General features: G+C 37.9%; 1 protein-coding gene across 1 annotated transcript; it reads right to left on the minus strand.

Annotated features, from left to right (window-relative positions):
• Positions 1 to 92: 92 nt before the first annotated feature.
• zc3h14 (zinc finger CCCH-type containing 14) lies at positions 93 to 13,342 on the minus strand. Its single transcript, XM_084431851.1, has 17 exons — positions 13,146 to 13,342; positions 12,605 to 12,647; positions 11,993 to 12,107; positions 11,592 to 11,632; positions 11,336 to 11,495; positions 10,230 to 10,548; positions 9,971 to 10,140; positions 9,756 to 9,853; positions 9,019 to 9,147; positions 8,850 to 8,927; positions 7,200 to 7,359; positions 5,889 to 6,088; positions 4,090 to 4,231; positions 1,573 to 1,709; positions 1,397 to 1,479; positions 385 to 491; positions 93 to 307 (listed from the first exon to the last, which is right to left on the minus strand). Exons 1-17 carry the CDS (start codon positions 13,179 to 13,181, stop codon positions 304 to 306), a joined length of 2,022 nt encoding a protein of 673 aa, XP_084287977.1. The 5' UTR covers positions 13,182 to 13,342; the 3' UTR covers positions 93 to 303.
• Between the last annotated feature and the right edge of the window lie 388 nt (positions 13,343 to 13,730).

Raw genomic sequence — 13,730 nt, forward strand, 5'->3', positions numbered from 1 at the left:
TCACACTTTGGCTTTCAAAACTGTGTAAAATAATATTTAAGTTAGATCCACACTGTAATATGTTTCTAAAGTAAAGACGACATTCACGTGTGTGTGTGTATTGTTGACATTTAATACACCAAAGATATTCTGCAAACAGTTTACAGAAAGTTGCATTTTATAAAATTTGTTTGTTTTAAAAATGAATCAAAAAAATGTTAAAGCACAAAAAACAAAAAACGTTCAGAATGATGTCAGAAGAGACGCTCTGCATGAAGAGTAGAAACGCTGCAGCTCGGTCGTGATGGATCGCTCGAGTGTTACTCAGCTGTGGGGGAAGAAACACAAGCATTACAGAAGTTTGATTCGAGCGCTTCACTGCAGTCACATGTGAGTTTGCTGTACCTGCTTTGTGTTTTGGTCCATTTCAGAGCACTTCTGGGTGGCACTGCCACAGCTGGATGGTAGAAGGTACAGTCTGCTCGCTTACACTGCGCCGCAAATCTACACGGCTGCAAAACAAACATTAAGGGATGTGAGCAAATTAATAAACGCATGAGTCAAAATGCATTAAAACAAGATTCAAAAATCGAAATTTGGAATAACATGCTCACGATAAGTTAACGGTGTCAATTTTGATTTAATGTTGACTTGAGTATCAGTTAAAGTTTGGAATAATAATAATTTTTTTTAATTTGTTAACATGAACTAACAATACTGCTATAGCATTTATTAATCTTATGTTAATTTATTTACTAATACATTAAGATCCAAAGTTGTGTCTGTTAACATTAGTTATTAACGTTAATAAATGCAGTACAAAATATTGTCCATTGCTACTTCGCTAGTTAATGCATTAACTAATGTCAACAAAAGACCTTATTGTAAAGTGTTACACTAAGAAGTCTCTTCTGCTCACCAAGACTGCATTTATTTGATTATTACAATTTAAAATGACCGTTTTCTATTTGCATATATTTAAAAATGAATTTTCAGCATCATCAGAGTCACATGATCCTTCAGAAATCATTCTAATATGATGATTTGCTGCTCACGAATCATTTACTAGTATTATCAATGTGGAAAACAGTTTTGCTGCTTAATGTTTTTATAAAAGAAACCATGATTTATGAATGAATAGTAAGTTCTTTTTTTTTTCGCATTAGTATTTATTTGAAATAGAAATCTTTTGTAACAGAAATATATCTTTACTTTAACTTTTGATCAGTTTTATGCATCCTTACTGAATAAAGTGTTAATTTCCTATAAAAGAAATCGTCCTGACGGTAGTGACGGTAGTGTAAATGTCTACATCAAATTTCAGCTTTATCCGAGTTTGTTTCTCACTGACTCTGTTTATGATGTGGAGCTGAACAACTTCAAGAGTCAAAGTGAAACAGGCTGATGTGAAACTCACTTTAGGGTGGTAGAACGGACACTCCGGCTTTTTACACTCTGGGAAGAAACGGCACACACTGCTGGCCTGAGCTGGAGCTGGAGCTACAGGGTCAAAGGTCACAAGGTCAAATGTTGGCGGTTGTATCAAAGTGCCATTTTAAACGCATTCCCATGTATTTGATCTGTCGTACACACCTGCTCTTGGAGGGTTGCTGTTGACTCTTCGGCTGACGTGTGTGAACGGACAGTCTGGTTTGGAGCACTTTGCATCGAACTTACAGTTTGGATGAATAAACAGACACTTGTCTGCAAATTTACAGTTAGGAAACAGTCTGCAACAGAAGCAAAAAACAACATTTACATTCAGTCACTGCATCTAAACGACCAGTTGTTCTTAAGGAGGCCTGTATAATTAGGATAGTTCTGGATTCTGGAATCCACAGCTGCTTTAATGTATATCTAATGAGTGATTATAATCAAGGGATTAATCAATATTTTTCCTTCTAAATGTCAAATGAGTTGAATGACTTCTCTAAGCGTATTAGATTTTACTTATAGAAGTTACCAGTGTGATTGCTGAGGGTCTGGCCCATGCAACAGAGCTTGCTTATTCAGCTTCCAGAGATGAAATATGGACTCGTTTTGTGTTTGAGAAAGGTCTTCAACGTGTATTAAAACATATCTGTTCTTCTAGCTCACCATGACAGCTATAGGTCACAAGGGTCATTGGAACCAATAGTTTAAAGGGATACTCCACTTTTTTTGGAAATAGGCTCATTTTACAACTCCCCCAGAGTTAAACAGTTGAGTTTTACCGTTTTCTAATCCATTCAGCCGAACTCCGGGTCTGGCGGTACCACTTTTAGCATAGCTTAGCATAGATCATTGAATCGGACAGGACCATTAGCATCTCTCTCAAAAAAATGATATTTTTCCTATTTAAATCTTGACTCTTCTGTAGTTACATCGTGTACTAAGACCGACGGAAAATGTAAAGTTGCGATTTTCTAGGCTGATATGGCTAGGAACTATACTCTCATTCCTGCGTAATAATCAAGAAGCTTTGCTGCCGTACCATGAGTCCAGCAGGCGTAATGATATGACGCAGCGCCTGATAATAGGTCTAATAGGTTAGACAAACTTAGTCCCGGTCACGTTGGAAGTTACGGAGCTGGGGACTATTTTCAGGCGCTGCGTCATATCATTACGCCTGCTGGACTCATGGTACGGCAGCAAAGTTTCTTGATTATTACGCAGGAATGAGAGTATAGTACCTAGCCATATCAGCCTAGAAAGTCGCAACTTTTCATTTTCCGTCGGTCTTAGTACACGATGTAACTACAGAAGAGTCAAGTTTTAAATAGGAAAAATATCGAAACTCTTTGGTCATTTTTTTGAGAAAGATGCTAATGGTCCTGTCCGATTCAATGATCTATGCTAAGCTATGCTAAAAGTGGTAGCGCCAGACCCGGAGTTCGGCTGAATGGATTCGAAAATGGTAAAACTCAACTGTTTAACTCTGGGGGAGTTGTAAAATGAGCCTATTTCCCCAAAAAGTGGAGTATCCCTTTAAGGGACCATTTCTTAGTTAAAGCATTTACTTTACGGTTTTATATTAAAGTGTGCTCTCACTGAGAGAAAAAACATGTTATCTGGATGTTTTGGGAAGAGTCTCCCGTTGACAGTTAGAGCCCGACCAAATCCAACCTTGAAGAAGCTGTGTGTCTGTGTGTGTGTGTTAGTATTCTTGGTTACAGGTTATGGAACAACTGGCATTATTGGAGATTGACTTGATGCTGGCACCTAGACACACAGTTTTGTGACCTCAGGGGGAAACACTCATACCTAACTCAGGGTCCTGGTGGCAGACGTACAGACTATAGAGATGTGCTACTGCCTATCAGTCCATGTGTGGAAATTGACTATGTTTATCTATTTCTTAGCCAATCAGAATCATTCACCCTGAAGCAATTAAGTAGCTTAGACCTTGGTGAAGGGTATAAATGCTGAGTTTGTTGTAAATGAGTCTTGAAGCTGATTTCTGCCTGATGAAACTGCAAACGATCCTCAGTAAAAAAATTCTTAATTCTGACTCTTGTCTTAAATTGACTGCACTTCTAACTCCTGGTCTTCATTAATCATATCTGGTCCTTGGGTCCTTAACTGTAAATCCCCTAACAGTTCAGTCTCAGCGCTCATGGCATTAGATGCTGAAATGGTCTTGAAATATATTGTTCTAGGCAGTGGATTTGGTACAAAAGCTCACTGATTGTGCTGGTAGTCCAGTGGTTATTGTTCAAGAGAACCGGACTAAAGCGGTCTAGAAGACAATATTCCTCATTTAAATAAATCCCGGCCAAGGCACATGCAAAATAAAATGACGGGCCTGGGCCGGGGCCTGGTGGAGTTGAGTTAGTAGTGTTGAAACTGGCAGTTATAGTAAGGGGCGTGACATTTCCAAACATGGTGGAAGCGGTTGACCAATCACAACACACTGGTCCAGTCGACCAATCAGAGCACATTATGCTTTTCAGAAGGAGGGGCTTCATAGAGACAGGAACTACACAGAGCTTTACTGATAGACTGGGAAGAGGGGTGCTGCAAATATGTCAAATATTTGAACCGTTTTTGAACATTTAAGCATGGAAACCTATTCTAGTAGAGCCTAAAAACAAAAAGGGCATAATATGGCATCTTTTTCCATGTTCTCACTTGCACTGTGTGTTGGGGTGATGGTACAAACACTCGTCTCCGCTCTTGCACGCAGGCCAGAACTTGCAGCGTTCTGGAAGTTTCTGCCGTTTAGCCTGAACCGGCTCTACGTCCATGTCCTCCACCTCATCCATCTCTCTATCTGCAGGAGAAAGACAGAGAGAATGAGGGTGAGCAAGGCACAAACTGGAGAGGAACGTTGACTAAAGCTGGAATAAATGAGTCATGTGACTACATTACAAGAATGGTCTGGGTTTAATATTAAAATTAAACGGGCATAATGTCCATTACCACAGAAAAACAACGAGCAATTCATTAATAACCCTAACTTGTAACTGATTAACAAAAACAGACATTCCTTCATGGTTGTGCTTTATAAAACATTTAAGGGGATACATTTTCCAGAAAAAATAACCGCATTGTGATTAGGGATGTCCCGATACCACTTTTTCACTTCCGATACCGCTACCGATACCGCAGCTTTGGCTATTTGCCGATACCGATATCAATCCGATATTTTTATTTTATTCTTTAACTAATACTAATAATAAAATATATGGAAGCACTTTGCTCAATTAGCCACATAAAAGCATCTCACTCAAATGGAGAACAAACACTTCTCCAGTATATAGTCCACAGTTGATAATGAAAGACAGCCAACCTTTATTCAAGATATGAGATATGTTTGGTAATAGTACCTGAATGAATTTAAAATTAATTTGCTATATTTCAGATCAATATATTTGTTTCCTTAAAATTTTAATTAACTTTATTCTCATCCGAATTATAAATAATTTATTTCTGTATAAAATAATACTACCATTAAAAACTTATTTTTTAATCAATGTAGAATGCGTAACTTAAAAATAAACAGATTAGTCCTCTGTTTTAGGACAAGAAATGAAAACCAATGCAATATGATCAATGTCCAAAAGATGAGATAATTTTTGCTTTTAAACAGTGTGTGTGTATGTATGTATGTGTGTGTGTGTGTGTGTGTGTGTGTGTGTGTGTGTGTGTGTGTGAATTATGGTTGGGTGACAGTTGTAGGTTACAGTTTGACAATGTTGTGTTTTACACAATATAAGTAGGCTAAACACTTTGCAGTTTTAATGATGTCCTTTATGAACAAAATGACGGAGTATGTTTTTATGTTTCCACTGTTCGATCGCGCCCGTGACTCTCTCTCTCTGACACACACCAGCATTGCAATCTTGACATCGCAGCTGACATCGCTGTTTATCATGCTGCGTTCACACCAAACGCGAATAGAGCGTCAAATTCGCGTCTAGTTTGACGCTTGAACATTTTGAATCCATTCGCGTGTCCAAAGCGAATAGGACGCGCATATAAAGCGAGCGTTTGAAGCGAAAAGGACGCGCGTATAAAGCGAGCGTTTGAAGCGAAATAGACGCGCGTTCAGAGCTAAGGCGGGGCTACAGATTGGGTGTCCCTAAAGAACCTGCATATATGCGCGTATCTAACAGTAGTTACTAGTTCCGCATTACATTAATTAATGTGCACGCGAGTTTTATTTATTTTTATACCGTGTATTCTCCGTGTAAATCCATGCACCGAACCGTGACGCACGTACCGTTTCGGTTCAATACGAATACATGTAATGTTACTGTTCCACCCCTAATAGGTATCGGATCATATTTTTTTCTCCCCTCCGATCGGGCCAGTTTCGGCACGATACCGATGACGTGGATCGGATTCGGGACATCCCTAATTGTGATATACACTGTTATTGCTGAACAAGATACAGGATCCCTAAAACATGAGTATCTTCATCTTACCGCCAGTGTTTATAAAGTCAGTGCCGAGTCTGAGGTGGATGTCAGGTTTGGGTCTGTTATTTTCCGGAAGGTCAGAGGTCGTGTTGAACTCGTCCTCAGGCTCCATCTCCTGATCGGTGCGGTTGGCTAACGGACTGGGAACTCCATCTAATGTCACAATGAACTTTGGACTTGAGCCACCCGCAACCTCCGCTTTCTCTCTGTGCGGGAGGAGAACCGGATATGAGCAGGTACACTACCGTCAGGACGGTTTCTTTTATAGGAAATTAACACTTTATTCAGTAAGGATGCATAAAACTGATCAAAAGTGACAGTAAAGATGTATTTCTGTTACAAAAGATTTCTATTTCAAATAAATACTAATGCAAAAAAAAAAATCTGAACTTACTATTCATTAAATAATCCAGAATTTTTTTAAATCATGGTTTCTTTTATAAAAACATTAAGCAGCAAAACTGTTTTCCACATTGAAATACTAGTAAATGATTCTTGAGCAGCAAATCATCATATTAGAATGATATCTGAAGGATCATGTGACACTGAAGACTGGAGTATTGATGCTGAAAATTCAGATTTGATCACAGGAATAAATTACATTTTAAAAATATTCAAAAAGAAAACTTTGTACATTGTGATAACATTTTGCAATATTACTAGGTTTGATCAAATATATGCAGCCTTGAGCAAACGAGACTTCTTTCTACTTAAAAAAATATATATTACCAACCTCAAACATTTGAACAATACTGTATATTAGGGGTGTTGAAAATTGTTTTGTGGATGATTCTGCATCAATGCAGTAATAGACCATATAAAATATTGCCTACTCACGTTTCTCTGACGTCATTCATCACATACGCGCTTGTCTCACTATCGTAAAATGGCGGAAGGAGGCGAAACACAAAAGCGAGTAATAAAAAAGGCACCACTATTTTAACATTTAAAATATGTGTGCGTGAGCGTTATTGTCATTTAAGTACACTACTTGACAGTTCCATGTGCTTTTAGTAGTGTTTATTAATGTTCCTGTCGTCTGCTGTTCAGATTTAAGTGTTGTTTGACTACATTCAGGGAGTGTACTTTCTTGGAGCAGATAAAATAAAAAGGGAGTTCATATATCTGACTGCTTGTATTCAATGACGAAAATGTAGCCATGTGTAGTGATATTGCAACGCATCATGATATCGAATCGAAGACACGATAATCGTAATCGAATTGAATCGTGAGACCAGTGACGCTTCACACCCCTAATGTATATGGATAAAAATATGGACCCGAATGTTGTTTTTGATTGAAACCGGTCTGTCATACCTGGCCTGCACCATTCGGGATGTGGTGGGCGGGTCCTCATTCTGATTGACAGGAGTAAGCCTGCTCCTGACTGGTGGAGTCTGTTCCAGCTCTGGCTTCCTCATGATGAATGAACGCGAGTCCAAGGCCTTGACTCTCGCCGCCTCTAAGACCTGAAGCTCTGCATCAAAACAACCACAAATCTGAGTTAGTGACCCAAGGTTTGGGGTTGCTAAGATTTTTTTTTTATTATTTTTTTTTTTTGTTGAAAACATAAAAAATAAATGAAAAATTCTGAATTCTTTGATGAATAGAAAGTTCACAAGAAAAGCATTTATTTAAAATATTTTTGTAATAATTTATAAGTCTTTACTGTCACTTTTGACCAATTTAATGCATCCTTGCTGAAAAAAAAAAAAAAAAAAAAACAGCTTACTGACCCCAAACTTTTGAATGGTAGTGTATATTCAAATGACTAAATGCGAAATAAAAACAAACTGGTTCGTTGCTTTACATGTTGCTCAGATCTCAGTCTCTTCCTGTCTACGTGGGTGGTTTTCCAATCAAGTAAGCTGCATATTACGGACCATACAGTCAAAGGTCTGGCTACACGAAACTATTGAGCATCAGAGAACGTGACTGAATGACATCCATAATTCAATTAAGATGTTGAAGGGAGTGGATTGGAATCCACTGCTGCTTCAATGTATATGTAATGAGTGATTATAATCAAGGTATTAATCAATACTTTTCCTTCTAAATATCAAATGAGTTGAATGACTTCTCTGGAGATTTTACTTTGTTATAGAAGTTACCAGTGTGATCACTGAAATGTTCTTTTCATGTATTCATTAATGTCAGTATTTGATATTTGAATGCAGTAACATTGCTTGCCTATTTATCCCAGCTTCCAGAAATTAAATAGGGACTTGTTTTGTGTTTGAGAAAGGTCTTCAACATGTTAAAACACATAGGGGTCATTTAAGTCTATAGTTTAAGGTACCATTTGTCAGTTAAAGCCTATAGTTTCCATTTAGGATAAAGTGTCCTATCCTGAGAGAAAGAACTTGTTATCTTGATGTTTTGAGACGAGACTCCTGTTTATAGTTAGAGCCTGGCCAAATCCAACCTTGGAAAAGATGTGTGCCGGGTGTGTGTGTTAGTCTTCTTGCTTACAGGTTAAGGAACCACTGGCATTATTGGAGATTGACTGAGTTGTTGTTCGAGACATGCTGGCACCCAGCAACCCAAATTTGCGACCTGGAAGGTCACGACGTGCCTAACTTCAGGGTCCGAGTGTCAGCGGCATAATCTATGGAGATATGCTTCTGTCTATCTGTATATGTGTGGAAAATTACTATGTTTATGAATTTCTTAGCCAATCAGAATCATTCAGCCTGTAAGCAATGACGTAGCTTAGACCTTGGAAATGGTATAACTGCTGTGTTCTTTGTAACTGTAAGCGGGGCGGCCTACGAACTCCTGTGTGAGTCTTGAAGCTGACTTCTGCTGATGAAACTGCAAACTATCGTCAGTAAAACTTTTCTTCAATTTTTTTATAATTCTGACTCCGGGTCTTCTTTTCAAACATCTGGTCCATGGGTCCTAAACTGTTAACCCCTAACAATGTACTTTGCCATTAAAAGGTCAAAATGAGGCCATCTCTCTCACCGTATTCACTGAGCTGCTCTCGGCTGTCCTCGTCTGGAAGCTCCAACTGCAGACGAGATGCTAAAGGTCTGGATTGGGCTGCAAAACACACAAGAGAAAGAAATGTGAAGTCTGATTTCTAGTTCCTTCTGACGACACAATATTTCTTTAAGCAACAGATTAAACTCACTACTGTGCAGCGTATCCTGAGGAATGAGAGCGTGCAGGTGCTCCTGGACCAATCGGATTGCAGCATTACTCATCTCGTCACTGGCCGAACGTGTCCGTGGCGCTACAGGGACCGTCTGTCGCTGGGGAACTGGACATGAGAATATAGACCAAAGTTACATTAACTAAAACTAATAAAATTGAATTGATTGTTAATTGAAATAAAGCTGAAATAAATTAAATATAAATATTAGATATAATTATTTAAATGAGGAACATTGTGACGTGTTTGTTCTCGGAAAAAACTTTGGAACTTTTTTTTTGACCAAACAGCAACATTACACACTAAAGAAAGTTAAACATGTAAAAAGTATAACAGGACCCCATTAAAATTAAAAACAAAAATGAGAAAAGTTACCTTGGCAAAAAAAAAAAAAAAACTAAAATTACAAATGGAAAATATATACAAATTAAAACTGAAATACATTTTATTTAAACCTAAATAGTAATATAAAAAGAAAGAAAGACGAAAGTTATAAATATGTAAAAAGCTAATTCAAAATATCATATAAATAATAACTGACACAGACAGATCGACTCTCAAATATTTAAGTCAATAGGTCATGTTTCAATTCAATATTTAATAAATGCACAGTTAAGTTAAAACAACTGTTAGGGCCCCGAGCACAGATGGTGTGAGGATCCTATTGGAATTGCTCTGTTTATTATTAATTGTAATATTAAATGCAAATGTTGAACCTGTGTATGTAGTGGTCTTGCTGATGGATTGCTGAGCTTCTGAGATTGCTTTGAGGATTAGATTTTTGTTGGCTTGTTTGGCTGGTGGGAGAGAAGGCCTGCGAAATACACACAAAACACCAATTTATTTTAGGACTAAATCAATCTTGGCAATAATATCCAAAAACGTCCTTATTTCAAAAATGTCTTTTCCATTATTTCAGAGGGGGACGTACTTGCGCTCCGGTTTCGATGGCAGAGACACTTTGCTGGCCATACCATAGTCCTCCTCATCTTCATCCTCCTCCTCATCCAGATCGTCAGCCTCCTGCCCGCGGTGGTCATGACCTCTGTGAACCCGGACCACTGAACTGGCCATGGGCGCCTTTCGTTTCCGGTACAAATCCTGCCAGCAGAATGACAAACATTGAGGTGAAGAGCTGTAGCATCAGAGAAGGACTGAACTGATGTTTCAATGAATCGAAATTCACTCACCCTGCTGCTCTCTGCTGAACTCCTGTAGCCCCGCTCATGGCTGGAACCTGACCTTTCCTGACCTCTCGTGACGTCTGTGGATCTGTAAGCGTCCGCCGTCCGTCTGGAAGAATCCACCGCTGGCCGAGGCCTCTCTGCTGTCGATCGGCTGTATAAAGCCTGTGTGTGACCCGAGGTCAAGCTCTGCTCCAGGGGGTCATAGCCAATGAGGTCATCGTCCAGGTCAGGCTTGATGTCAATCACAGCTTCAGCCGATGCCTCCATCAGCGGTTTGACAGCGGATGTGAGTCTGGAGGGTCTTTCAGAAGAGCCTCTCCTACTACAGTGAGTTTGTAATAAACGGTTATCATGATTAAGTCAAATGAAAATAATAATAAACTGGATAAAATACAGATGCAGTGATGCCGTGTTTAATACTCAACAGGTGAGAGAGGTATTTTATAAATTGCCATATGAAGCTCTCTAACAGAGTCGACTGTAAAGCATTATCTGCTGTGAAGGATAATTTCATTATGGTTGTTGTTGCGCTGTGCTGGAATTTATCTTCAAGGAAGTACCGTGTCTATTAATAGCTAAAGCTACAGTAACATCTTAAGCAAGAGATCCTTTCCATCTAAACTGGTTATATCTCTTAAGCCTATAGTGAATATTTGATGAGCAGCAGGATAACCATATTCATCCGCACAATCACACAGAGCCGAAGCACAACCAAAACAATGTTCTTCCACAAAATACATGCAGTTTTTACACGCTAGAGGGCCAAAATTAGCATAGTCTACATTTAAAATAAGAAATAAATTGTATAAATACAAATATTTTATATAACTGTTAAATTACAATACTAATAATATTTATGTCACACTTTTTTCATTTTCAAAGGGTGAACCATCAAGCTTTTATTTTGATGGGTTGCCAACAAATAAAAATATGCCCTGCCAGTTTCAGAATGATGCAAATATCATGTATACATCATAATTAAAATGTCAGGCTGTGTAATTTGACAATCGCTCCAAGCCACGTCCCGAAATCAATTTTATTATGACATGTCGTGCAGCCCCAAGTCAAATTCACAGTGATTTGCTGATCCACTCATGAGAATGAAATACCTGGTGCGGTTCTCGTGTGCAGAGCTCGAGACGCGTCCCTCCACCTTATCAGAGCGCGAGCTGGAAACGGCGAGAGCGCGAGGCTCCGCCCCCCTCCTTTTGCTTTCCGCCGGGATGCTCGTCTCCAAGTGCACAACGGGTGGACCGACAGATGTGGGCTCTGCGAAAGAAAAAAGTTCAAGTAAAAAAGATGCACTATGGGATGCAACAAGTCACATGATGTGAGTGTAAACAACGTCTCCAACATGAATCATACCAACTGCAACCGATCTCAGCTTCTCCAGAACACCATGTAACCTACAACGCAAATTTTTTTTTTTTAAATCTTTGCTTTACTGGGTTTAAGCAAACTGTTTTCAACATTGATAATAATCAGAAATGTTTCTTGAGCATCAAATCAGCATATTAGAATGACTTCTGAAGGATCATGTGACACTGAAGACTGGAGTAATGATGCTGAAAATTCAGATTTGCATCACAGAAATAAGTTATATATATACTGAAACCCAAAACAATTATTTTAAATTGTAATAATTTCACAATATTACTGTTTTATTGTATTTTTGATCAGTCTTGGTGAGACGCATTTTAAAAAACAAAAATAAAAGTCTTAGACACACCAAACATCACAGTCTAGAGAGGGAGACTTTCACCTACCATACAGTGAACTTGATGGTATTATTTCCTAGAAACAAGGACAGATCGTCCGCCATTTGCTGCGGGTTCTTCTTATTGGCCACCATGACCATGATGTAATCTGGAAGCTCCTCGTCTGACAGAGACAAACGGTAAAGTGTTTAATCCAGTGAACCATCATATTAAACAGCTTAATACAGTTATAATACAACATAATTTACACATGCATGAGGATGGAAGAATTTACTGCTAATCTAACCCTGGAAAAATGATGATCCCAAATAATTTGTTTAATTTATTCCAATCGTTTAAATGAAGTTGCTGCTTTCTTAGTTTACTCTGCACTGTAATATTACTTAATGCTACTCATTTTGCTTGTTTATTTACTCTATTGTAATCTGACATTGCAGAATATCTCTTTGCAATACAAATGTAAAGTTTCTGTCATGCCAGTCAAGGTGCAAGAGTAAAACCTTAAGTGTCATTTCGATCTGATTCTCTAGAAAACTTACTGAACTTCCTGTTTTGCAGACAAGATTTTCCTGTTACAGTTTTCTGGAGCAAACACTACAAAAATAATAACTAATGAAAACTCAACACAGTTGATAGATCCTGTTGATCTGGACTTCTTACCCACATAAGCGCCGAGCTCCTGCAACTTTCCTTTGATTGCGGCCTGAAAAACATTAGATTACAATGTTACAAGAGAAAATGATTAAATATTGAACTTTGTCTGCACTGAGTCATGAGTATTAAACAGACAAACAATAAGTACCACCAACCCAACCTTGACAAAGCACTGTGGTAGTGCTATTGTACAAGTTATGCTATCACATCACAATAACATGGCATTGTAAATACATGGTAAAATAAGCTCATTTAACATAGTTATTACATGGTATTCCCAACGTCCTTCAACTAACACTATGGTAACGTTACTTAGTGACGATATGTTATCAAAACACACAACCGAACAAACTCTTTACTCTATTTTAAAACACAGAAAACATTTCAAACACGCTCAATAAAAGAGAAACGGTGATAAAAGACAAAAAACGAGCAATAACGTTCACACGCACTTAACAGCACACATACATTGAAACAACTGATGTGTAGGTAACGTTAAGCTAGCACGCTAAACAGCGCAGAATTCAACGCGTCGTAAAGTGTTTACCCTTATTTTCTTGCTAATCTCCGTTCCGATCTCCATATTTATTTGGTGTGTTGCTTTTCTTCTGATTAAGATAGTATTGACACTAATAGAACATAGAGAAATAAGAAAGAGGAAGAGTTTTGGTGTTGCTAGGCCTCGCGTCCGGCTTGTCTATTCATACTGCGCATGCGCAGCGCAGTCAGCTCAACAGAATAATCTTTTTTAATTTTATGATTTTTTTATTTATTAATTAAAATTTGAACAAATTTACGAGCGAGCGAAAGCTACACTCATTTTTTAAATGTGTTTTTGGACACTTTTGCTTTGAATCCCAAAATTCAAAGTCCGTTTTGAAAAAATTCAAATTTATATCCCTTTTGATATAAATAAAGCTACTGCTAAAATTTGATTTGCATTGATTAATAATTATAATAATTACAATTATTGTTATTATTATATTTTGTGTTTTTAGTTTTACTTTATTATATACTTGATGATTAGACCAAATGAGTCATTAAAACTTTTATAGAAAATGGTAAAAACTTTTTTTAAAACAACATGGATACAAAGATATGGAACATGGCGCATATTTTAAACTGTATTTTT

This window comes from Rutilus rutilus (assembly GCF_951802725.1).
Source record: "Rutilus rutilus genome assembly, chromosome: 15".
Lineage (NCBI taxonomy): Eukaryota > Metazoa > Chordata > Actinopteri > Cypriniformes > Leuciscidae > Rutilus > Rutilus rutilus.

What these genes read in the sequence shown, in the direction of transcription:
- zc3h14 (XM_084431851.1), bottom strand. Translation starts at nt 13,181, where the DNA reads ATGGAGATCGGAACGGAGATTAGCAAGAAAATAAGG. An exon ending in GCTGAGATCGGTTGCAGTTG is followed by an intron (nt 11,496 to 11,591) that starts GTATGATTCATG and finishes TTTCTTTCGCAG; the next exon opens with AGCCCACATCTGTCGGTCCA. An exon ending in CCATCGAAACCGGAGCGCAA is followed by an intron (nt 9,854 to 9,970) that starts GTACGTCCCCCT and finishes TGTATTTCGCAG; the next exon opens with GCCTTCTCTCCCACCAGCCA.